This window comes from Atractosteus spatula, chromosome 18, assembly GCF_055471065.1.
Source record: "Atractosteus spatula isolate fAtrSpa1 chromosome 18, fAtrSpa1.hap1, whole genome shotgun sequence".
In the NCBI taxonomy this organism is placed as follows: Eukaryota; Metazoa; Chordata; class Actinopteri; order Semionotiformes; family Lepisosteidae; genus Atractosteus; species Atractosteus spatula.
The window spans coordinates 8,211,207-8,238,982 of NC_142723.1; the positions used below are offsets into that span (position 1 = coordinate 8,211,207).

At 36.3% G+C, this 27,776-nt stretch overlaps 1 protein-coding gene across 1 annotated transcript in view; it reads right to left on the bottom strand.

The window, feature by feature from the left end:
* The window catches only part of sdk1a (sidekick cell adhesion molecule 1a), a 454,720-nt gene that overhangs the window by 100,462 nt on the left and 326,482 nt on the right, over window positions 1-27,776 (bottom strand). The window contains exons 8-16 of the mRNA XM_088936948.1: window positions 27,445-27,635; window positions 24,921-25,004; window positions 19,474-19,668; window positions 17,079-17,195; window positions 14,189-14,356; window positions 13,653-13,755; window positions 12,363-12,536; window positions 7,884-8,020; window positions 3,104-3,251 (exon numbers count right to left, since the gene is read on the bottom strand). Coding sequence (XP_088793074.1) covers window positions 3,104-3,251; window positions 7,884-8,020; window positions 12,363-12,536; window positions 13,653-13,755; window positions 14,189-14,356; window positions 17,079-17,195; window positions 19,474-19,668; window positions 24,921-25,004; window positions 27,445-27,635 — 1,317 coding nt within the window. The remainder of the gene's footprint in view (window positions 1-3,103; window positions 3,252-7,883; window positions 8,021-12,362; window positions 12,537-13,652; window positions 13,756-14,188; window positions 14,357-17,078; window positions 17,196-19,473; window positions 19,669-24,920; window positions 25,005-27,444; window positions 27,636-27,776) is intronic.

The window sequence follows — 27,776 nt, forward strand, 5'->3', positions numbered from 1 at the left end:
TTACCTGGCCTTACCTTGTAGTTGTTCATTTATGAGTCAACCTCAGGAAACTTTACCACACAAGATGGGCAAAACTTACTTTATTAAATGTCTACACGTAAAAATGGTATAGACATCCCTTTTTAAGGTCTATTTTTCAAGGGTTCTGCATTGGAAGACGGATGCCCGGAGGCCCGCCTAGCATCAAGTCGCCCTATGTCCGCGGCTTGAGGGCTTATTCTTCCAATCGGCGTCCAGACCTGCTGAGTCCTGGCCTCGTTACTGTTTTTATCCTTCTGGTTCCCTGTCCCTGTTCCTGTTCCGGTTTTAATCTTGTCTGTCTCAGATTGGATCTCCTAGTTACCTGGACTTTGGATTGCGCCCTGTTTTTCCCTTTTGAATTCCCACTGCGCCATGCCCCCTGAGCACCAGATCACAGCCGTCACGTCCCCCTGTCTGTCTTCCAGTCCCACTCCTGCTGTGTTTCCCTAGAAGTCTTTTTCCAGTCACTTCCGGATTATATCATCTGCACAGGGTCCTAAACTATGCACTATGACAGGTGCAAGGTAAGATACACCCTGGATGGTACACCAGCCCATCACAGGGCACACACCGACACAAACATGTACACACTCAAACCTAGGGAGATTTTCCCAGAAGCCGATTAACTTACCTGAATGTCTTTTGGGAGGAAATTCATGTGAAAAAAGGGAGAATATGCAAACTCCACACAGAGAGCACCCCTGGAATCGAACGCAGGGCACCAGAGCTGCATAGCAGCAATGCTAACCACTGTGCTACTGTGCTGCCCTACAAATCATTCATTGATACTTAAACTCTTCACTAGCTTTTCAGTAACTGATTATTTGGAGTGACACAAATGTAAGGAAACTAGTTATACATACTGCGGGATTTAGGCACTGGAGGACCTAATGCATTTTGTGAGAATATTTCCTGATGGATTGGCATATTCAGTGTCACAGCCATCTGCTAACAAGACAGACAATCTCCAACTCTAGGAAAAAATATCTATTAACAGGCCTAAATACAATCAGAGCTCTAGCTGGGTTCTTTACAACTTAGACAACCTAATTTAATGTCCCTTTACTGGATGGATACAGGTGTATCCAGAATTTTAAAATGCATTTATTCATTACATATAAATTTGCCTGAGATTTAATTCAAAGATAAAAAAAATCTTTAAAATAAAATGTATACAAAAAATGTATACAAAATAAAATTGTATAAATACAAATTTATAAAAAAAATAAATGTATACAGATAAAAGAATGAACATATTTTCTGTAGGTTTTTTTTATCAGGATGGTAAAAATTGCTTAATTTCAAAGTTTAATATTTTCACCTGTCAAATCATTTAAACAGACAGTTCAGACATACTCCAGAAGATCTCTTATTTGGTTTCTTGAAGTGGAATTAGAGCTTTTCACGGTGAGCAGCTTGCTGACAGGCTTAGTAAATTTAAAAAAGATACAGCTTGCTTTTTCATATACAGAAAAAAAATAATGGTAATTTTTGAGTAAAACTTTTAAACAAACAATGTTTTTTTAATAAGTTCATAATCAAGTTCATTGTCTAATACAATATTAATTGGGGGCATGAAGTTAAGCAGCTAGGTGTTCAAATTTTAATAACTTCATCAATGTTTGATTTTTCAGCTGACAAGATTAAATGGGGTGCTATGATTAAGTAGCACTGATTACTTGGTAAGTAATATATACTCATACGATATGATGACAAACTTGTTTTGTAAAGCTGTTATTCAGAGGAATTTAATGGTTGAGGTAGCCTTATTATTATAAACATGTGAGAATAACAGTCATTAAGACCATCCGAGAAACATTAGAAAATACTGCATTTTTTCCAAGACAGTATTTATTTAAAATTCTATTGTCAAATTAATCTTGTTGTTCCATCATTTTCGAATACATGTTCATTCCCTTTCAAATGAAGAAAAAAGAAAAATCACTGCCTGACATTTCTTTGTGATTTTTCTGTGATTTTATTTGCTAGATTAATGAAATATGAAATAAAAATCAATGTTTTAATTATTCCATTATGCTGAATCAGTGTTATAAATTAAGTCTGTACCCCTTCTAAGATGTGTCGTGGTTTTGGCAAAGACAAGAAATTTAGGAAGCTCTGTTCAATAAAGTCTGATGAATATAAATTGCTCAATGTGGAGTAAATGGATGCCACATGCCTTTGGAACAAAAGATAATGCCACTATTTCCTTGTGCAAAACAAGTACAATTTAGTATGTCTTGCAGAAGGAACTGTAGTTATTTCCACAGCATAAATGCTGTGCCAGATTATACTCCGCGCATTAACTGTATTGGCACTGTTCTACTCAGTGACAACTATAAAGGAACAAATGCTCTACTTATCTATTACAAAGATATCTACTTACAAAATTAATTGTTTAGTATATAAATGAACAAAACACAAATCAAAAAAGGAAAAATCACACAAATCAGACAAAGGTCTTTTCTTAACCCCCTTAATCATTAAGGCTGATGTTACAGTATTGTGCGATCTTACAGGAAATTGATTCAGCTTTTATTCAGTGATGAGCACTAGATTAAGTTACACATTATTTTCTGATCATAAGTGAAATAGCTTTACCTTCATGCTAAGTTATAATTAGTTTTTTCTGCCCTAATTAACAAGGCAAAAACACAGCCATCTTGTGGATGAATGGTCTCATGCATGTTATTTATTTAAAACTTTTGTAGTTTTTTCCTGCTAAATTACTTTAAAATCAAATTATTTTATTTAACAAGTTTTGAAAAGGGCAGCATGGTGGAGTGATAGTTCATGTAGCTTTCTCACAGCTGTAGGGCACAGGTTTGGATTTGGGGCTAGGGTGCCTTTATTTGTTGTGTTTCCCAGCTAGTCCTAGTTGTCAAAGACACTCTAGAACACTAAACAGGGAACACTAAATAGCTTCTCATGATGGATGGGAGTTCTGCACCCTCTTTCAGACCAAAAACTGAATTGTGACAGCAAGCAAACATATTTTGTTTATTGTTTTATAGTGATCACAACTAAGAATAATAAAATAAGCTGTTCTATGCTTGACAAGGCAAAGGCAAGGAATACATACCTGTTAGTCTCTGTGCTGTACTGCCCCTTCCCAACCTGGTTAACTGCACACACTCTGAACTGGTAGGTTCGAGCTGGCGTTAACCCCTTCACCACTGCCCCTGTCATTGCGGGGGCTACTTTGGGTAAATAGACCTTCCATGGGGAGTCTACAATTCAAACAGAAAATATTTTTGGACAGAAGAAAGAATAAGTAACATTTTTAGATATGTTTAAGAATTTTAAAAGCATGTTCATCTTTGCAGAATTGTTTAAACAATTTCAGAGGGAGGCATAGAATGACAGGAAACGTCTTTCACCCCAAAAAACGACAGTACCAACTTGTGTATGTCACAAAGAATTATGGGTTAAAGCTGAAACTGAAAGATTCCAAGAAACAATTACAGAGAACGGAGTTTTAAATTTACAATCTCAATATTTTGGAGAAAATATTTCAGATGCATTATCTATCCCTATGTCCAATAAAAAAAACCTACATCCATCACTATACCTTTCAAATTGCATTCATATAGCCTTTGCATTATTTTAAATTTTTAGCATGGCCTGAAACAGCTGTTGTTGCTCTGAGCTCTGTACAAAGGGTTAAGCAATATAATATAACATCTTGAGATATCCATCTCAAATTCAGTAGGCAATAATATATTAATTATTTCATTGTATTTCATTCTCAGTTTTGTTTAAAAGATCGATGAGTCTTAACCTGTAGACAAACAGAACCTTAATTAAGCAAAGGTTGCAAGCCATCACTTCTTCACAGTTGTATTTTCTGATTTCCTTCTGAAAGGGGTGAATGATCCATCAATAAACACTCTCCACTTTACGAATCTTCCAAAAAGTACGAGTATTGCGAAAAGGAAGTTTAAGAATTTTGATGGGAATCAGATTTACATGTAAACACCTGAGCTGATCCTAATCCTGAGCAATCCTAACGTTCAATCATGTCTAAGGTACAGTAGGTCCTGTGCTGACTCAGGATTGTCCTGTCTTCTAAGTACAACCTGACTTTTAGGCAGTTTTCTTATAAGAAGGGGATGTTAACAAGTAACACCTCCCACAGTTGATAAAAAAACACCCTATCAAGCCAGAAAACAAAAACTGGATAGCCATCTGCATATTTGTCAAAATAACGCTTATGCCATGCTGACACATGTGCCTTTTGTATCCACTGCTTGCTTCTTCACTGTTCTTTGTGATTTGTTATTTGGTTTTCTTGATAATGACAGACGCAGCATGTGGTTTTTCTGAAGCATGCTACATTTTTGACTAATTTTTACCTTTTTATAGGGATCAAATTCTGCTTTTTGTAAACAATAGTTAGATGGTTGCTCTTTACTCCTCTGTTTCTGGAAAGAAGAGAATCTTTCATTTCAGGGTGGTGAATGTGATGATTGTTGGCACATTTTAATTAAAGAAGTATGCTTGAGCAGCTCAGATTGGAGCTGACTAAAGCCCCCTTCAGTAAATGCTGGAGATAAAATGATGAAGATCACTGTTTGGACAGAAGCCAGTTTAAGTTAAGGTTCCACTGCAAATGGGGCATGAATTAAACATTTGTCATTGTGTTTTCTTATCTTTGCAAAAGCCACTCTAAAAGAAGTCCCAGATCTCGGCACATTACAGGAACTTCATCCTCAGTTCCATCTTGTTACCCTGAGGTCACAAGACTTCGTGCACCTGATACAAGCAAATGAACGGTATATAAATCAAATAAAATATCCACGCCATGCTCCTCAGAAACACAGAATTTGAGTACAGTATGTACCTGAACAACTCTGACCATTACCTGCCCTGCATCGTATGTTTACTATAGAACTCAAGATGGCTGCAAATTACAGCGCGGGCATGTTTTATTTCATTTGTTTTTGGTTTCACAGAACCCTGCCTCAATTAATTCAGAAATATATTAAGTGGTAGGTGGTATAGCGGAGCAGTGGTTAGCATTTTTTCCTTGAAGTGAAATCTTGGGTGCTAGCTGTGTGAAGTTTGTACTGTATGTTTGCCCTATGTTTTATACCCATGCTAAAGTATTACATAAAATTGAATAAAAATATTGAACATATAAATACAAATATATAAAATGTAGTTGCATACAAAGTAGTCTACACTGTCGAAAGATGTACTTGTAAGTGAATTGGTTTCTAGGAAAATTGACTCTATGACCCTATGAAAAATGTGTGCTCGTGTTTCTGTCTGTGTGTGCCCTGTGATGGACTGGCATCCCATCCAGGGTGTGCCACTCCTTGCACCGATTGCTTGCCAGGATAGGCTTTGCCCATGCCCATGACCTTGAATTGGATGAAGCACTTAGAAAATGGATGGATAATTTGTTGAGTTTTTAATGCCATGTCAATCAAATGTATATGTCAATCAATTTCTCAGTACAATGCAGGCATTCACTGCACATACAGGAGTAGTGTTCAAAACATGAGCAAGAGAAAAATTGTTTCTAACTTTAAATGTGAAGACAAAGACAAGAAATAGTAGAAGACACTGGTCATCAATTACACTACATGGACTGTGTTGGGAGAACAACACCATTCACAACTAACTTTATTAGTCAATAAGATATTGTGACCTTTTGCCTGAAAAGATATGGGCAACTAATGTAAAAACTCAAGTAACCTGGGAAATGTAATTTCGAGGGAATGCTTTTTTAATCTTTAAGGCATTGGCGACAAAACTACTTTCCAGCTTTTTTGCAATGCAGTATATTAAAACACGCATCGTGCAGAGATCACCCTGTCTTTTTTAATTGGCACCATAAAGGGACTGCTGTGAATGGCATAAAACCAAATTCACTGAGACAATCAATTATCTAAATACATGTGGTGGGATTTCAATAACAGCTTTCTGAAACACACTGGGTGTAATAGGATAACAGGCAAACCTGATGCAGCAGCCACTTCAATGACATTCTAGTTCCTATTATAGTCTATGCAGTGCATGTGGCACTATGAGTCAGGTTTACACTGAAGAAGTGCTTTAAGTTCTGCTTATAAGCAGCTTAATGTAGCACATAGTCGAATTCAGCTCTATAGTCTATTAATCCCCATGTCACCTCAGGGCTTGGCTCTGTTTATACACTGCGTCTGTAGAATACTTTATTTATTCATTCCTTTTCTTTCCCTGTCTCAGTCTCACACACCCTTCCCAATGCAAGATAAGTGATCTAGGAGTAAAGAAAGATTAAACTGAACAGTAATGCAAACCAACTGCATTTATCTCATTTTCAGTGGATTTGCAGAGGGTAGAAGGGTGTTATTTGTGTGTGTATGTGTGTTGATGTTTGTTGCTATAGTTGTAAAGTTAATGGCTAAAGCACTTCTTAAAAAAAATGACACCTTTGCTATAGTGGCAATAAAAACAAAGGATGCCCCACTCCCCTGCCAAACACAGGATAGGGGAAGGAAGTTAATGTATTGTTCAGTGACCAGTTTTATCAATAAAACACAGAGATATGGTTTCTGAGTTTCTGCAAGACAGAGTAATAAAATTGCAATTCACAAGCTGTACATCATTTCCAGTGGCTGGGAAAAAGCAAGTGGCAGACATTCATTCAACAGTTTATATCTCCATGTCACATGTTCCAGGAGCTGTTTTAGGAAACATATCTGCTTAGGTGCCTTGAAGTTCGTGAAACAGGAAGGAAACAAGACAGGGTGAACTCTTCCTTTGAGGGGCTGGTATTCTGTCTTTGAGAAACACACAGAATGAACATTAATTGACTAACTGTCATTAGTTGAACATTAATTAAGTTCAACTATCACCTGGTATACAAAAACGTCTCGTTACAACTACTGAGTATAACAGGCACTACCATTTTTCCCAGACAGGGTAAAAGAGAATTTTAACATGTCCTTACTGTAGTTTTTTTGTAACTTAGTGTCTTTAACTCATGTCTAATAAGAAATTAAAGTTGTTGTGAAAAGCTATTGCTGTTTTTCAAATATACTGTATGCTCTTTAATCTAGGGGTTAAAGAAACATTTTAAAAGCTACCAAAATTACAAATTTGCAGGTCTCTATAATTCAGATTCAGAAGAGACAAGATGGAGAACACTGTACTTTGTCAGTAATGATGAAAAATAATCTAGACAATTATTCAAATACTAGACCACTACTGTGCTCTTGCAAAATGTCTCCTTGAGCTGAAACTGGCCTAAAGTATTTTAGAAATAAAAGTGAGGAGATATTCTCAAGTATTTAAATTAAAAGATATCTAGGTTAGGTTCTCTGATTATCTTCAGACAAATCTATCTCTGAGAATGCATTTAAAGATCAATGTATGCACTGAAGGCTGGTGTCGTTACGTCATGCATTATAGCCAACATGTGAGCTAACCTAGCTTTCATGAAGATCAATGTGTGGATCACTTAGTGTTAATAACTGGACCGTTAATAACAGAAGCATTCTTGAATCTGATGGGAAAGGCAGACACAGAGACCGTCACCCTGAAGCAATGTGACAGAGCTGAACAAGGGGCTTAACCATCTTTCTACCACCTAAAACAAACTAAACACACTACCACTACTGCCAAGACAGAAAACCACTAAGGCTATCAAAAATAAACAAATAAAAAGACAAATAGAGAAATAAATTACATCTGATATAAGCTAAATATTGCTGGAGTACAGAAGAATATTTTTCTCAGAAGATGTGACAGTGTGGACTGTTTCATTTGATTACACTCGAAGAAATGACAGAGAGATAGAAAATAGTACATCGTTGCTGAAGGCATTCTTTCAGATCTTCCACACATCCTTATTTTTCAGGTTGACTTACTGTTTTCAGACAGCTCCACAACATAGTACAGGAGGGGACTGTTTCCATCAAAAGGCCGGACCCAGAAGAGATCCACTGTGCGGCTGTCAGAGGCATTCAAACTGGCCTGCAGATTACGAGGGGAGTGGGGGAGTTCACTGGAAAACAACAAAAGAACAGACAAAAACGTGAAGCCCAGTTTGCCTCTGAACGACCAGGGCTGGCCTCTCACCAGCTACACCACATGCAAGAACCAATCTGGCTGAGAGGGTCCACTGATTCTGAATCTAAGGAGCGACAGTTTAGCTAGTTAAGAGAGAATTAGCAATGTTTCACATTTGTTTTAGTCAGTAAATAAATGCATATACAAATAAATAAAGATTTTGCCACACATGACCTATATTTAAAGCTTTTGTAATGTAAAACCTTAAATTAATTTAACCTGCACTGTACCTGGATCGTGCTAAAATATTCAAGCTAATAACGGAGAGAAAAAATGTAAAGTAGATTTATTGTGCTCTCAACAGCTGCTGAGAGCTCTCGTTTTTTTCTTTTTTATGCAAATAAGGAATTTAAACATGTACTCGCTGAACTCTCAGCACTGCAGTTAACAAATTTCAGATCTGTAAAGCTATATGAGATTATCTGTAATTGCAAGTACCTGCAGTAAAATTATTTGTTGATACATAAAACCTGAATGAGAATAACAAAGGCAAATTGATTTTTGTATCAGTTCAGCACAAATTCCATTTAAAGGACAGCACCCATAATTAACAATTATTATACTAAGTTAGTATCTGAATAAAGTACTCCCTTTCCTAAGTTTACTGTAAGTATTCAAAGTAAGCACATTTTTATACTTTGACAGAAAACAAACCTTTAATTTGACATGTAGAATTTCATCCAACTATAAACATTCATAGCCAACCTACAATATGCTTAATGGTTGATCTCTACTTTTTTAATATGAATATAAAACATCTTATTTCTAGGAACACAATATTTCTCCTTCTTTTCAAACTAATGATGATTTTCCTATTAAATTCATATAAAGTTCTGACTCACTGTATAAATATAAGTTATTATTAAATTCCTACTTGTCTAAGCAAAGCCTTACTCCTTAAAAATAAAGTTTAATTAAAAAATATGCGCTCCAATAGTAATTATTAATTTATGAAGCTGCTCTGTGAATATGACAGGAATGTTTTATTAAAATGCAGAGATGTTCCTGAGAAGTAAAGACTTTTCTTTTTAATGTGCCCTGGTTTGATTAAGCATTATGGTTACGGGGCTGATATTTTTGTGAATTACTTATCAGCCAAGCTGGACAGGTATAGTGTAACAATTCTAGCGACCACTGTGAGGACCTGCAGGGCTCAACAGTAACTATAGAACTGTAGAATTGTAACTATAGTTACTATAGAACTACAGAATTGCTACATTTGTGGGGACTCCTCGAGAAACAAATATCTACCCCTCAAGTTGTGTAGATTTTTCAGTAATCCAGAACTGAACAGCAGAGCTGCAGAAAGTTATATCGCTTATGCAGAGAACACAATATACCAGAAACTCATTATATATAAAATGAAATCCCTTAACTTAGTATTATAATGTACATCTATTTCAAGGCACATGCAGTGCCTTGCAAAAGTATTCAGACCTTTGCACAATCTTCACATTTTTGCTGTAAAGCTTACAGACTTGATAATTTAAAACAGCAACTGATATTTGTTATATACACATCCTAATCCACATGCTCAAAGCAAAAACAAAAGAAACGGATGCTATGAAAGAAAAATAGAAAAGTCACAATTACATTAGTATCCAAAATGACCTTAATGAGCCATACAACTACAGTAGGTGAGTAACCTCTAGTTGACCCCTATGTGCACTTAAATAGTGGTTCTCATGATTTCAGAATAAAAACAGTCAGTTTGCTTGATAATATAGAGAATTTCAAGAAAAGATTCAACCATGAAGACTAAGAAGTTTTCAAAGCAAGTCAGGGATAAAGTGGCTGAAAAGTACAGATCAGGAAAAGAGCACAAAAAATATCACAGACTCCCTGTGAGCTCAATCATCAAGAAATGGAAGCTGCATTATAACACAGAGACATTGCTTAGATCAGCAATGAGCTGGTAGAAAAGGAGGAAATTGGCAACTAAACCAATGGCAACTTTAGAAAGAGCTACAGAGTTCAATGGATGACTTAGGGACAACACTTCACAAAGCTGGCCTCCATAGCCAGAGTGGAATACCCATCTCATATTGGACCTGGAGTTTTTCAACAAAACACCTGAGTAGTCCTGCAAAAAGTGGCAAAAGTTATTGTTATTTTGCAAGTTTTTGGTCTAAGTGCCAAACAGTATGTTTGGTGCAGACTCAACTCCAGACCCAAGAGCAGTACATCTTCTTGTCAACATCATCATGACAGTCAAGTATGAAAGTCCTTTATAAGATCACTTTATTGGCCATATATAATTTCTTGTATTAGGAATTTGTCTTTTCGCATACCCCAACTTGCTCTCCATGAGACACACAGACAGGGTCAGCCATTTATACGTTGGCGTTAAGGGCCTTGCTCAGGGGCCCAACGGTGTAGGATTCCTCTACCCGCCAGATTCAAACCGGCAACCTTCCAGCCACAGGCACAGATCCTTAGCCACAGAGCCACCGCACCACCTGGCCCAGCCAAAGTCCTGATTTGAATCCTATTGAGAATCTGTGGAATATCTCCCATGCAACTTGAGAAAACCTGGGCAAATCTTCTCAGATGAATTAGTATAAATTGCACCAAGCTGGTGTGAGTTCAAGGAAGTTGGTTAAGACTTATCCATTTGCTTCCACCAAATATTGAGTTCAAGGATCTGAATATTTATGCAGTCAACATATTACAGTTTTTTTCTTTATTTTTTCTGACATTTCATGCAACCTATCTTACCATAGAAGTCTTTAGTTCAAACATTTAGATTTAGAATGATATATTAAGTTAAAAAAATATGTATCATTTCGTAATTTCATAAAACAGGATAACATAGACCGACCACGGGTCTGAATACTTTTGTTAGACACTGCATGTCATATTCTGATAGAAAGGGTGTGCTGTAGCTTGAAGTGGTTTTGTTTGCCATCATCTTGGCTAATATATGATGGCAAACCATTAGCAGGAATTCAGGGACGCGGGTATTTATGAGTGAGACGTTACTCTGGCCAAACAGGATCGTCTGCTAGTTAGTGATCAGGAAAGTTAGTGAAGTTCTGATATTTAATTAATAAGGAATAATATGAAGATTAATGAAGACTGAGAATTGGGCAACACAAGTAAATGTCCCATTAAGGGAAGACCAGCTGATGGAAGAGGACCTTGCATTCTTCCTCAAGAGAGCACCAATGGATCAAAACTAGGATCCTGGACGGGGTCCAAATAAACATGACAGACCACTTAAATTGTGACACAATGTCTGCTTGGCAGAATCTTATTTGCAGAAAACAAAGAAACAACTTAAGACATAGCCTTTATCTTCTTTAACAACACATGTATGTAAAATAATAGAAATTACACTGTATATGCAAAAATACAATGCTATTGTGTCAAAATAAGCAAGCAGGTGGATGCCCAGGACTTGGGTGACATTCAAGTGTAATTACTAATTTCTACAATGCAATAATGCAAAGACATTATCATCTGTCACTGATGTTTCCATTGCAGGATCCAGTTGAACAGCATAATAACAGAAAGAATGAAGAAAAAACATGTCTTTTAAATCTAAGAGTAAGCCAGTAGTAGAGACTAATTTTATAATCATCTCAGGATTCTGTTCTGCTCCTTAAGGGGGACAGGAACATCAGAAAGGCTGAAAAACCATTGCTATCATATTACCATTGACAGTGACCCCCCCCCCCGCCCCTTGACAGAGCAAAAGTGCACTCTCTGTCTCTACCCTCCTGAATTTGCTAGTCAAGGACAGAAATTACTGAGCAGTCTGTGGATATAACCTCTGATCCCACACTACTTTGAAAGTGGAGCCGTGAAGCAACATCTTCCTATGACAGTTAATAGAGTCTTTTAATGCTACTTCTGAGAATTTTCCAGTTCAATATGCGATAATTAGCAAGTCACTGCTACCTCAAAATGAGATTCACTTAACTATTACAAATGAAAAAAGGAAACTGCAGACATACAAAGAAATATAGGAAACACCGATAATTTTTTTTTAAAAAAAGGAGCAGTTCAGTCTAGCACAAGGCCGTTCAGCTTGTTGTGTTTTCCAATCCACTCCTGGGTAAGATCTCAAAACAGCTAGCATCCTAATCGTTACACTGGTCCTGGTAATTGTAGAATCAACTAATAAAGAAGCTGGTTGTAGTAACATTCTGCAATGGAGGTGCTGTGTTTTCGAGCGAACCTGATGTAGTGGGTTGCCATGTTTCAATTAATTAAAGCACACACAGTAAAAACCTTCCAACATAAGATAAGCATTTCAAAACTGAAATACTCACATAACCTCCAGACGAGCTGATTTTGAGTCATTGCCAGCCTGAGACAGCACCTCACATGTGTAGTCTCCGATGTCCCCTGACCAAGTCTGGCTGATCTGGAGAGACCCCTCCTTCACACTGATCCTGCCACCCTTTGTGCTGCTGAGAACGGTTCCATCCTTTTTCCACACAAACCTATGGATCAATCAGTCAATCAAGATTTATTTATCAAATGCACAACAATACAGCATATAGCGGTGGTTGTCGGCAATGAAATACTCTTCCGCAAGCTTGCAAGGAGAGATAGGACAGAAGTTGATAGAATTAAGGTTACAGAGTTGAAAACAATAAATTATACAATTTACAAGATTTACACAATTAATAACATAAGGAGATATGGTAGGGATATGAGGTGTCAGGGGAAAAAAAACGCAGGTGCCCCTTCCAGTTTCAAGTGGACTGACTATATATCAGTGGTCATTTGGGTAGTTGCTGATAGCTGCCGTGGTTGGCTGTTTTGCAGACTTATTGCCTGAAAGAAAAAGCTGTTTTGAAATCTGTTGGTCTTTGTATGCTTCGGTATTGTTTTCCAGACAGTAGTAGAGAAAACAGATTATGGTTGGGGTGACCGGGGTCCTTGAGAATAGACCTGGCCTTCTTGAGGCATCTAACAGAGTAGATATCCTCTATGTTCAGTAGCACGCAGCCGGTGATGTGCTGTGCTGATTTCACCACCCTCTGCAATGCTTTGCGCTCTAGGATGGAGCAGCTCCCATACCAGGCAGTGAAACTCTCAATAGTGCACCTGTAGAAGTTAGCCAGGATATGTGACGGCATGCTGAACTTCTTAAGTCTGCGAAGAAAGAATAGGCGCTACGGTGCTGTCTTGGCTACGCAGCTGGTGTGGTAGAACCAGGTTAGGTCTTCTGTGATGTTAACACCTAGGAATTTAAAACTGCTGACCCTTTCCACTGCACTCCCGCTGATGTAAATGGGTGCGTGGTCTGCTCTCTAATGTTTTCTGTGAAACACATTTCTAAATGGAGCCCCATAAATTAAGCACTACAGTCATGAGGGTTCTTCAAAGGAATTAAAAGTGTTTTAGTAAGTGACACATAATGATCAGTTATGGATATGGATTTTTTTAATGGGCTGTATCTGTAAGCAAGTGTTAACAGCTTTTGTAAAAAATCAAACACATACAAACAATTAATAAAAATAGTAAGCATATAAAATGGTCACAGCTGTTTGTGTCGAGATGTAGACAGACATACTGCTAATATCTTTAAAGGGCATATCATTTTCTTTCACCTGACAGACACTCTAGGGTCATAGGTTGCATGGCACTCCAGCACTGCGGTTGTTCCTTTGATGACACGCCTATCCTCAGGAGGCTTGGATATGGAGGTGCGGCCTGGCAGAAACAAATACATTAGACAAAACAGAAGCAATTCCCTGACACGCTATGCAAAAAAGAAAAAAAGAGCTATGTGACTAGATAGAAGGGAATTAATTTGGACAGGAATAGTTTAGAACACTGCTTCTTCTTCTTTCTTATATGTTAAAAGTAATTGAATAAGAGGTCGAAAGTTTTTTTAATAGCTTTTTTCTCAAAAAACATAATCACAGTGTAAAAAACAGACATATCATGAAGGAAAGACTAAAATAATAATTTTGCCAATTGGATGGTTAAATTGCTGTTTTTCACATCACATTTATTCAGCAAGCGATCAAAAAGCTGAAAGCAGAAACTTTCATTTAATTAAGTGAAAGACTTAGTCTTGGAAAGAAAGACTTGGTAGGCCTCTATTGTCTTAACAGGAAAAATATTGCACGTGCATCCTTACTCCACACAATCATCGAGGCTGTTGCATTGATGGCTCCCTCGGAGTTTGTGGAGTAGCAGGTGTAGTTCCCCGAGTCCTGGAGGAAGACAGGGCTCACCTGCAGCCCCCCAGACTCCAGAAGTGTGAATCGGGGTATCTGGACAGAACCACTTGCCAAAATCTGACCACCTGTAATACATAAAGGGACAGGAGTCGGATTCACACAGGGCTGGGAAACTATGTTAAAATCCAACATTTCTGAATGATTGTAATACTGACCAAGAGACCCATTCACAAGGGAAGACCCTTTGAAAAGGCAAATTAATGCTACCTGACACAGAATGGCTAAATAATTTTATCGATTTGCAAATTACCCTTTTTTCTAGTTGCAAAAGCTTTTTACATTTGATGGTTAATGAATACAGCAAATATTGAGAGATAATAATTACTTTTCTAACAGAAGATAATAATTTCAGTAACCCTGCAGTGGCAGCAAAGACATAAATAATGGCTAGTCACAGTGGCATAGAAAATAGCTCTGCATTTCATGTACCAGTAGGTTGTAATAATGAAGATAATGGTACCTGAAGAGAAAAACCTTTTCTTCCTTACTTATGTTTTGGTTGTATCTACATCCTGATAACATGTAACTAGGCAACACTACACTAAAAGCGTAAACACTGTATAGGCAGTGATCTAAATGAGGTAGACAGTTATAAGCAGAGGTTAATTCCAAACTAAAAACCAAAAAAACACAACATATATACCTAAAGAAGGCTCTCTAGCCAAAATGCTGTTTTTGTCTCTTTCTTTTGACTTTTGACCAATAGCTTTCCCTTGCAATATGCAGCTAATATGCATTAGTTATTGTTATTAAACACAGCATTAAAGGTCCATCCACTATTGTTAAGGCACAAAATCAGGTTCCTATTAAAATATACGAAATAATAATTAAAATATAAGCTGTTTTTGTATGCCAGTTACAATCATAGTAAACACTCTGTCTTATTAGGTTAAATAAATCATTCTTCATATGTCAAAATAAATTGAAAAAGATTCATTTAAGACATATACAAAATAACCATGAAAATAATTTATTTCTGCAACATCTCAATGGAACTGATGGTAGATTATAGATGGTAGATGGTAGATTATCATAGCTTTGATCCTTATAATGTCTGCTTGGGAAGGAACATACTGTAGGTAAGTGCTGCATTTGTCCATCTACTTGATACATAAAATCTTCTGCAGTGCTGTTGATATAACGGTTGCCTTGTTGCCTATGTTTCAGTCCCTTAAGATAAGGTAGGAATGATGCATGCATTTTAGACCCTCAGTTTGACAAAAAAAATAATTTGGTGATTTTCAACAATTCACCTCCTCAGGATGCCAAAGGCTGCTCTTTTAAAGTGATGGGTTTAAAGTGATGTTGTGAGGTTTTGTAAATGTCAGCATTTCGTGAAAGATAACTGCACAATGATACAGTGAATCTGAATCAACAGGGCCACAATGTTTGCATTTAGAGCTTGATTCTGGAGTTTAGTCTCGTATTAGTTTAATTCTCATCTTTTCGTAAAAAAAAATATTTACCCCAGTACAAATGTTGACCATTGACTGCAGATCATTTCTATTAAGAATAATACTGCAGTATCATCAACATGCTGGGGCATGTTTAATTTAGAAGAGGAGTCGCTAAAGATTAAATTACCGTCCACTAGTGAGTTAGTTTCCCTACAACAGTGAATTTATTTGCAATCCAATGAAACATGGGACTCAGAAATGTTGTGAAATATAATATAGCCCTGGTGATGACACACCTTTTTATGAATCCTGTTCAGACTTCAAAGGGCTTTATAATGAATCCTTGCTGAAGATTACTGCATACTGTACATATCATGATGAAACAAGCATAGCATGTTGATGATATTTTAGGACATCCATGGAGCAGCTGTATCTTTTAAAATTCATGATTCATGATTCATAGACTCAAATCTCTTTTAAATAATCCATGCAATGTAGTGGGGTATGTTTTGCTCCCAGTATTTTTCCTGCAATTAATGGGCTAAAAAATAATAACAGACATGCCTCCTCAACCTCGCTAGGATTCTGAGAGTATTTCTTCAGAAAGAGGAATGAGACAGTTTAGTTTATTTTGCAGTGATCTTGCCTGTGATGGAGAGCAAAGGGATAACACTGTAATTTCCACAGCTGGATTTGTCACCTTTCCTGAAAAATGTAACAATCACCCTTGATATTTAGAATTACCTTTTCATTTTCGATCTGTTTGATGAGGCATGGAGGTATAGTGTTGGTTCCTGTCCACCATGCTGAAAAAACCTGAAAAAATTCCTTCACCCCCTGCTGCTTTGTTGCTCTTCATTTATATGAGAGCTTTTATCACCTCATTAGGTGTTGGCAGAGTTCCTAGTTAGGTTTTGTGGGATGGAATCAAATATACTATTGTTGACAGTGGATTCTTGATTGGCTTCCGTGCCAGATCATGACTGGAGGCTCATCACTCACTATTCTGCTCTCACTACTCTTATTAGATCACCAAAGAACTTTGAAAATGTACTGGGGATGGCACACTTCTGTTAGAAACATCTTTTATTTTGTAGAAACAGTTTCACACCAGTTTCCACACATATCTTGACAGAAAGCAACCTTGATCCAATGTTAAGGAGACCAAGACAATTAGAGGTCTCATTCTAACGCAGCCTTTATCTTTCAAACAGTATTACATATTCCAGGTGGTACATTTTCATCCAGCTATTCTGTCACTAAAGACAAGGCTTAATAACCTAACCTTTGGTTGTGATCTCAAACTGAAATCTTGCTAATTGTATCAATTTGAAGGGCCCACACAGTGAAAGATCACTGATAATAAGTAATAAAAAATTGTAAGATTTACCTTTTTTCCAAGTGATGGCAGGTTTTGGTGCTCCATTAACCTCGCAAGCAAAGATGGCCAGAGTCCCATCAGTAACTGTGATATCCATAGGGGCCCGAGTGAAGACTGGTGCCATACCTGCAAAATTCAATTAGACGTTTTAACTTGAAGTTCCACTATCCAATATCAAGGCATTTGAAAACAGCAATGAGCTGACAATCTGGCACCAAGCAATAGGTAATGAATAAAAATGCATTCCTCCTGCTGTCAAGACACTGCCATACCTTTCAGTGTCTGGCCAGTTCTGCACGGCCTGCCTGCTATGACAGGAATTTGTCTCACAAAACCCATCACCTTATGTTTTTTTTTGTCTGTGTCCAAAAACATTTTGATTTTTCAACTGATTTTTATTAATATGATATAGCATCAGTGTAAACCAGACAGACAGGTAAAGTAAAGGAACTCTGTTTATAGAGCTTGAGGTTTATGCTGTGTTTCTGTCAGGAACCTGATGGCTGGGGACAACACTGTTTATATTTGATTTGATATAAAAAATTATAGATTTCACTGTTGAATCCTTGCCATGATAAGAACATCATAAGGCTCTCAATTGAAAAAAAACAACAACTAAACTGTATTACTATTCTATTTCCACTTGCAGCTCCAACACAAGTCTCTATAGTTAGCAATCCTAACTTTAAAATACAGATCAGAAAGTATTATTGTTCAAACTGTAGTAGTTACTGATGGAATTCTTAAAAAAAATGATGCAAACTGAATATTATAAAGGCAACTATATGTGTTCAATTAATTTACAACTGTTTGGCAGACAATTTAATCCACAGCAATTTACATATAATCTTTGCTATTTTCACTTAAATTACAAAATGCTGTTTGTTGAGTAGGATATCTAAATCATAGAAATGCATTAGAATCACTAACATTTTAACTGAGATCCACAACTGCAATTGAATCAATTCAGTGTCACTCGCACTTGTAACACTCATGAACAACTTTCAATTCAGAAAACATTTCAGACAAGTTTAACTGCTCAACTAATTGGCCTTTCATTAAGGAAAATAACACTTTTGTTGAAATACTTTTGATTTAAAAGGCTGGTCAATCGATACAATTAAGTTAAAGATCAAAGGATGGCATCACAATTGCACAATTAATGCGAATAAAGCTGAAAACTAATTCTCCATTTGTAGACATTATAAAGTTTATACAGTCTATGTTAGATTTATTATAAAATGTGCACATAAGCTATTTAGAAACGAAGTGTGGATTTGCTTTTTACACTGGATAGGAAGCTAATTAAAGGGAGAGGATTTATGCCTTAGCTTCCTAAATGTTTATTTCTTATTGAAATCAATCTAAGCTCTAAAAGGATGACATGGGGGTATGATTGACATCCCTTTATTTCTTTTCTATATTATTATTACTACAGTCAACAAAGTCATTGAGATTTCAAACTGTACAATCAACTCATCTCCAGAGAACACAATTCAAAGCAAACCAAACACAGTTTCTAAAAGATCCTTTGTGTACTTAAATAATCACCATCATCAAAGGTTTGTTTTGTTTTTGTAGGTGAATTAAGAAGCATACAGCTCCCTGAATAACATCTTTACATGAAAGAGCAAAGATAGTTACTATCAAAAGAGATCAAACTAAGTTTCTTTTACAATAGATGTACAAGAAAATACAGGGGTAAGCACAAAGTGTTTGCTGGAGTTTTATAAGATACTTTTCTTGTTTCATGTACCCAGCAAATCTACTTTTCCTACTCCTAACGAGAAAGCCCTCAAGTTGCACACAGAATCAAAGCCGTCACCAAAACCAGAAATCTTCACCAATTACACCAAGAAAAAGAAAAAGCTGCAGAGAAGCTTCCAGCTACTCTATAATTGGAATTGTAAACTACACTAAAGAAGTAATGTATACACTAATTATGCAGAAATGAAAAATAAGCTGTTCTGTATAGCAACGTGCAAGCATGTCAGTATTTTTTATATTGCAAATACAGTGTAATTTAGTTAGCAATTTAAAGATTAACATGTTTTTAATACCACCAATTTTGAAAAAGAAAAACACTAACTTACAAAGGAATAGAATTTATAGTTTAAACATTTAATTTTATGTCGAGCACAAGCTCTTGTGTGGGGAATCGGCTGTGAACTACTAGTATACTGAAGACCCTCATAAAGAGCTACAGAACACTGCAGGTGTTCTTAGTTCTCTGTTTGTAGACATTATAAAGTTTATACAGTCTATGTTAGATTTATTCTTAACTGTGCACATAAGCTATTGAGAAACATGAAGTGACTCATTGCATTGTGCACTTCAAACAGGAAGGACAAAACCAGACGTTGTATTTTGAATGAATTCCGAGTTCCTAGATCTTTAAACTTACTTGTTACATCAAGGTAGGCATGTGTTTGGATTTCTCCAGCTGAGTTCCTGGCAAAGCACTGGAAGATTCCAGAATCATCTGGTTGGACCCTTCTGACTTGAAGGCCCATATTAGATACCACCTTGTATCGAGGGTTATTCAGTTTATTGAGAGGCACAGAGTCTTTGTACCACTCCAGTCTGGGCATTGGAACACCTGTGAAAGGGTAAAGGGGAGTCTCACAGTTTAATCAATTGAAGTACTGAGTTTCTCATAAAAAAACAATTTACTGGCTTTTAAAGTAAAACAAAAAACTTAAAATGCATTAAAAAAAATTTTTACTGAGGGGCTGATACTATTTTAACCTTTTGTGATGTTCTTCTCGGTGCAATATTTTTTCTTTATTTACTAATAAGCTAGTGTTAGGACACTGAGTCACAAATACATTATTTAGAAATTACAACAACCTCGTATGGCCTATTAATGCTTCGTATTACTACTTGAAAAACGTATGTTAAATGACAGCCTTGTAACAAACATTTCCCTGTATTTCTTTTCACAGCTTTTAAGACATAATTGATAGTAACAGAACATTACTACAACATCTAATTTCAAGATCTTCTTTTTCACAAATTCCATTTCTCATTTTACAACTGCATTCATCCTGACATTTAGCTCTCTGGACCCTTTAAAAAACTGCAGTCCCCATGACAACTTGCTTAATCTTAAATCTTGCCATATTATGTCTCTTATATTGTATTGATTTTAAATGGTAGAACAGCTCTTTGACATCCGTTTCCTTTTTCTAAAAGTATACCTTTTAATAAATTGAATTGGTATGTTAAGCAAAGAAAAGAATCTCCAGGGTGCACGATTGTCAGGGTATGATAGAGTTTTACAACCTTTTATATAAGAATGTGTTCAGCTGAAGAATCTTTACCCCTTGAAATGTCTGTTAAATTTCCTTTTTCAAAAGACACAAATAATGGCAGGAAATTTGACTCTTCTATACAAACTCAAAGCATAACATCCATATTTAGAACACTCGTGGCATTTTGAAAGCAAAAACACATTTAAACACAAAAACCCCTGAGCTGATGAAGCACTAACCATTGACAATTTTCTTATTACTGTAGATGAATATAACTTTAAAATGCATGTTCAATCAACCAGCAACAAACAACCGTCATTTCCATCTTACTCATAATAATAATAAAAATAAATGTTGCAAAAACAAAGTTGTTTAAATGTGTTTAATTTATTTCTCACATTTGTATAGTACTTTTTATTTCAAAGCATAGGAGGGGACCCTCTTCATCTATTACTGAAGTACAGCACCAGGCAAAGAGGTGAAAAACTGCTTCACCAATTGAATTGAAGGAGGCCAGACCGTATAAGCGCAGAATTTAATTTAGTCATCGAGACATCATGGTTAACACCCCTTCTCTTATGAACAGTGCCATGGGATCCTTAATGACTAAGAAGTCAGGACCTCCATTTCATGTCTCATCTTAAGAGCAGAACCTCCCACAGCATAAAGCCTCTGGTCACTGCTCTGTGCCACTGTTTAAGAAATTGTGGTCCAGAGGGAAGACTGCTACCTATGGGTTCACCAACACCACTTGCAGCAGCAAACTGGTTATTGTTAGAGGTCTCCCATCCCAGCACTGACCAGGCCCAGCTTTACATATGACTGAGATCTAAGAAAATCAGACAACAAGGTGGTAAAAGAGTCAGATTCTACCAGAACTGTACCATTAGACCAAAAAAATACACATAACATCCTATAAAGTTTTGAAAAGGCCAGGTGAGAGAACTAAGGGGAAGAATTCCAATTAAATCTGTTATCACAGTAGTGAAGTTTCAAAATAGAAATCAGCTCCTAAAGTTTGTATCATGGTTCCAAGAGAAAATCAGCTAAGAAATTCTACAATCCTATCTAATTGACAGAATGTCCTTACCTTATTTATTCAACAAAGCAAAATACTGACAAATGCATATGAGGAGATTCACTGCGTTTTTGTGTAGCATACTTCTTTGCTGGCTATGGGTGTATGTATTTATTTATTAGTGGTAACTTCACAATTTTTTTCATTAATCATTGATATTTGTCAAATCTTATCTGAGTGTTAAGTAATAATAATAAACTTTATTTTATATATATATATTTTATCACCCAGCAGCCATATCACCCTGCAGCTCACAACTAGCCCCACACTGAAGCTCAGCAGGTGTAAGCCTGGTTAGAACCTGGTTGAGAGACCTCCTGGGAAAAACTAAGGATGCTGCTGGAAGACGTGTTAGTGGGGCCAGCAGGGGGTGCTCACCCTGTAGTCCATGTGGGTCTTAATTCCCCTGTATAGTGAAGGGGACACTATACTGTAAACAGGCGCTGTCCTTTGGATGAGACATAAAACTGAAGTCTCATACTCTGAGGTCATTAAAAATCCCAGGGTGTCTCTTGAAAAGAGAAGGGGTGTAACCCTGGTGTCCTGACCAAATTTCCCATTGGCCCTTACCAATCATGGCCTCCTTATAATCCCCATCTATGAATTGGTTTCATTACTCTGCTCTCCTCCCCACTGGTGAGTGTTCTGGTGCACTATGGCTGCCGTCGCATCATCCAGGTGGATGTTGCACATTGGTGGTTGTGGAGGGGAGTCCCCATTACATGTAAAGCACTTTGAGTGGAGTGTCCAGAAAAGCACTATATAAGTGTAAGCAATTATTATATAGCCTCTTTAAAGGTGGCTTCTCAAAGAGCTTTACAGAATGACAACAACAATAAATAAAAAGAATACACAAGATAAAACAAAATTACAATATACAGAGGAGACCGTGGATGGTGGTACTAAGTATAGAGCAGAGATGTAAAGAATGGAACCAGTTAAGTACAGACTCTTCAAAGAAGAAGGTTTTGAGTCTGGATTTGAAGGAGTTTAGAGAAGGTGACTGAGAGAGTTCCAGAGCTCGGGGGCATAACAGGAGAAGGCCCTGTCACCCATAGAACAAAGACGGGCTTGGGGAACAGTAAGGAGACCAGAATTTTAAGAGTGAAGGTTGCGAGGTGGGGAGTAGGTTTTTCAGATTTTTTTAATGAAGCATTTTTTTAGAACATTGAAACTTTTTCATCTAGAATATTTAAGCTTTGTTATTACAGTACAGAGAAAAATACTAATGACATTGCTTTCAGCTCAAAAATGACAGGTAAGAAAAAAAAACAGAATACAAACACCACCTAGAGCCTATAATAGATAAATTATTTCTAATTAATTAAATTAGCTAAATTCAATTACATAGTCTTTACGGTCATATTAATGTGTCCTTTGAATAAAATTAGCGAATCCATTAAAAACTCTAATTATTACCACAAAACATGTCTTTTTCCATTTTCAACCCAAATATAATGTAAAAATGTATTTCAAAACACCATAATTTGATTCATATTTGGTGTTACATAATGCTATAATAATTAAGCTGGTTTGTTACAGCTATAAAATATGATTTCATATTTTTAAACATAAGAAACACGTGTGGGTATGTACAGTACAGAAGGAGATTAGTCTTCCTGTTTACTGTATGGACTGCACAGTACATTGGCCCTCAAACAAAGCCCTGAGGAACCTCATTTCACTGCACACATTAAAAGGATTGATTAATATTGAAATTGACAGTTTATTATTCAGTGATTATCATTATGTTTCAAGTCTTATTAATTAAATTTCATTTAAATAGGACAAAAAAGTGATAATCTAAGAGACTCTAAAGACAGTGTTTCTATTAAACTGAAATTCACCTCTATCTAGTTGAGAATTTATTCTTTTCAAGAAAGCTTTGATATGACTCTGAGCTGCAGTTAATGTCTATCTTTTAAATGTGCAGTTCTGCTATTAAGTTAGCAATGCTAAAGCATTCATAAGAAGGGCAATACTGGTCAGTGAGCTTTCAGATATGATGTACAATATTCTTTTCTTGAGATAGAATGGATATCTAATGGAACTTATAATTACAGACTTAAAATAAAGTCTGTGCTTTATGTATGCAATAGGTTTTCTTATCAAAGACTATTAACACAGTCCATTGACATTTTTGTCTTGACATTTTGGAGAAAGATTTGTCATTCATTTTTATGAATGTAGAACATGAACTCAGGAACCTCTGGAGAGCCACTCCTGCACTATTGTATGAATCTCCCTGTCTTGGAGAACAGTAAAAGGTTTTCATGCTATCTAGAAGTAATGTGACAGAAATTCAGCACAGAGATCTGACATGTATCGCAAGAAGAGAACAGCAATTTTTATTTAAATGTGTTCATCTCACATTATGTACACAAGAACTACATAACAAATATCAAGGGATGCTAAATAGAAAGCAAACACAAACTCAATCTTTTGAGATTCTAAGCCTTTGAAATTTAATTAGTTTCAATGTTCGATTAAAAATTAAACAAATACAGTATATTGTTCTTAAAATGTGAATATACAAAGCTGATGTATAATATACAGTGCCTATTGAAAGTCTACACCCCCTTTCAAAATGTTAATCTTTTTGCCTTATAGTCTGGAAATAAAAAATGCATTCAATTAATTTTTGTATTTATCCACATACTGTTTTCTACTCCACAGCTTCTAAGTGGAAAAAAATTAGATGTGTTTAGGATATTAATAAAAAAATAAAACTGAAATAGCTGGGTTGGATAAGTGCCCCCCTCCCCCTTTTGTAACAGCAGTCCTAAATTAGCTCAGGTGTAACTAATCACCTTCAAACTCACACCAAGTTAATTGGCCTCCACCTGTGTTAAACTCTAGTGATTCACATGATTTCAGGATAAATTCAACAGTCCCTACAGTTTTTCTCTGCTGGGTAGTGCATTTCAAAGCTAATAGCACCAAGGAGTATTCAAAAGAACAGCTTTGGGACAACGCTGTGGAAATGTACAGACCAGGGAATGGGTATAAAAAAATAACACCTGTGGGCACGGTCAAGATGACTATTAAGAAGTGGCAGGAGTGTGGCATCACCAACACCCTGCCTAAATCCATGTATTCCACCAAACTTTATAACTCTGACACATTTCTGTCACTCTTCATATAAAATCATCTGCCACTCTTCATATAAAATCATCACATGGTAAAGTATTTAAAAAAATAAACTGAAAATTTGAACTGAACATACAACATAAGCAATTTATATATTTTTTTCATTTACAATATAATGTATAATAATTACATTATACTTTGCAACCCTTTTCACCCTTATAGTTATCTTGAGTGCAGGCACATCTGTTGAAGGCATCTCACACAACACAATATCCAACAACAATTTCAGCGTTTTGTAGAGTCTTCAAGGAGGAGGTCCTCCCTTCTTTTTTTTACACAATACAGCCACACTCAAAAATCTAACGCCTCCTGACAACATGTCACTGGAGCAAAGTATTAAGCAAGATTAAAGGTTAGGAAACCACTTACCCTGAGCTTGACACTGAATATTGATAGTTTTCTCCACTTCTCCCATAATTTTTCTCTCAGGTTCTGCAGTGAAGTAGGGTGACTCTGTCAAAAGCAAACAGAAAGTGAAGAATATACAGCTTTTTAATCAGGTTAAGTATCACAAGCTGTCTGTTTTGACTGGTTTGAAAATACTGAAAATACTGGTTTGCATTTCATTAGACCATCGCATTCAGTTTGTAAATCTTCTGAACCACTGAAAATAAATGACAAAGAGTTAGCCCCACACCCCATTGGCCCTTGAATAGCATGCTGTAAACATGTAAAACTTTCTAAAACCTTAGAACAGCAGATAACTAATTTGTAAAATGTTCTCCCAAAGCAGGACTCTTCAGACTTTACCTTGGTATGCTTTAGGTTTCTAATTTATTATTGAAGGTAGAGTTAGTGTTGTGTAAGCAATTGACTATCCTAAGTTTTTTTATAATTCTTTCTCTTCATATTAAATAGTAGCCTTGTTTTAATCTAGTTGACACTGTGTATTTGTTTTTGTAAATGGATTGTTTCCAGTACATTTCATAAAGAATACAGTTTATATAGAATATAGATTTACATTCAGACAACTTATAAGAATTGCTGAAAAATCATCTTAATATTGTGTGTCACTTCAAGCAAAGAAAGTGCAATATAATTGTTTTTTTTCACATTGTGATCCTCCTTACACAGTATAATGGGCATCAAAAAGAGGCTAGCATTTCTAACAGATACAAATGTAAAAAGTTATTAACAGGAAAGAAATAAACATCCAGATGTTCAATGGGGTCTGAAGTCTACAATAAGGCATGCATGCTACAAATGTCACATTCTCATCTCCTAGAGAAGCTGTTGTTACATGAGTAGTACGTGGACTCTTGAGCACATCAATTAGTACACCACACTCGTTGATATCCATCAGGGTGTTCAACACAAAACGTTGACCATTACAGAAGCGAACATGACACAAATGGCAACATATTTCAGACTCCAACATACACAGGCATTAATGCATCATTCGCCTGATAAACGGGAACACTGTTTCCTTTCTGTTTTTCTTACCTGAAATTCTCCATCTTGATATTCAACAGGTGAAATTATCCCATCACCTGTGCCCACTCAACTCTTTTACTGATGAGGCTATTTAGTGCTCTTGCAATAGTCAAAGTCACTTGATTGTATCGCCGTCAGTCATGAATGATTAATAAAAATCTCAAAAACATTTAATCATTATTCAAAATCTGTTAACTTTATTTTTCTAAAAACATTTCTGCATAAAAAGAATGATAGGTTTCTCTGATGCTAATATACATAAGTGACTTTTCCTCTCTTATCACACTGGGCACAACTATGAGCTTGGTCTATAAATGAACGCTGGCTTTATAATGAATAGAGAGAACATGACATAAATATTCAACATGCTGTTTAGTTCTGTACATTAATCTGCCAGGACTATATAAAGGACAACTGTTATTCTATCATGGGCGTGTCAAGATAATAAAGCCCAATAGACAGGACTGTTACCTGGCTGTTATCTCACTGCTGGTTCTCTTGTACAGATTATCTCATTTAAGTCCTCATGAGACATGATGTCCTTGAGAAGCCCAGTCAAAAGACTTGAAAACTGTCTACATCATTTATATTTCAACAAAATGAGATATTATTATAAGAAAATTAATACATTTCAAAGGCATTGTATACACAGCTCAATGACACTGTAAGTTGGATTTGATTTTAGAATTTAGGAAGAAATAAAGTCTGTTGTTCCAAACTTAATACACGATCCTACAAATAGAAAGGTTCACTGATCAGAGTAAAGGTTGAATACAGGACCTTGGAAAATAAATTACTTTCTGCAAGCAGAAAAATCCTGTAGAAACAAACAAACTGCAGGCAATTGTTGTTTGCATACACAAAGCTACATTTATTTAACTAAAACTGTGCCATGTTGAAAAAAGAATAGCTGATATGCCTAAAGCCTTAAACTTTAGGTTCCTTTTAAACTCATCTGAACCCAAAATACAAGACAACAAATGCCTGAGGTCTGAAAAAGTTTTTAAAAGACAAGAACAAAAACCAGAAGGGCTGGCGATTAAAACTAGCCCGATTCATTCTATGTTTAATGTCATCAAGGAAAATAACACCTTTGCAAAACACTTCTCACAAAATGACAATTTTATTAGTATCATTTTTTTTCAGTGTTAGGCAATGCTATTTAAATCATTGGGCACTCTGTTCATGAAGAAATGGAAACCATTGAACAAATTTTTCCATGCTCGTTAACCATACCCTACCCAGCTTCAGAAGAAACCAAACAGCTCCCCCTTTGGTGTACTCCATGGCCATACCAAAAATGTCACTACTAATGATTTCATTATCAACCAAATGACAAAGAGGTGCAAGTTACTGTGAAGGTCAAGGTTATGCAAAGGCCAAACAAATATCTTTGAAAGAAAAAAGAAGGAAAAAAAACATGTATAATGGCAAATCCAGACTGTAACTACAGGTTTACCTATGATGGAGAGAAACGCCTTTGACTCCACTGTCTTCACACTGCTGTCTAAAAGAGTGGCCTCACACACGTACAGGCCCACGTCTGCTGACGTGGGATTGATGATGGTCAGTCTTCTCCCAAAGGTTCCAGTACCTCCAGTTAATGTCATGCCATTGCGCTTCCAAGAAATGCTCAGCTTTTCTACAGGTCTGCGGGGAAATATGGAACAGGAGACAGTGAGATTTCAGAGACTGCAGAGCAAACCAAGGTCCATGAATCTGCATTTTAAATAAAAGCTTTGAAAAATTGATACATAGTTTCCATGGAGCTGACTTGGATTTTGGAAGCTG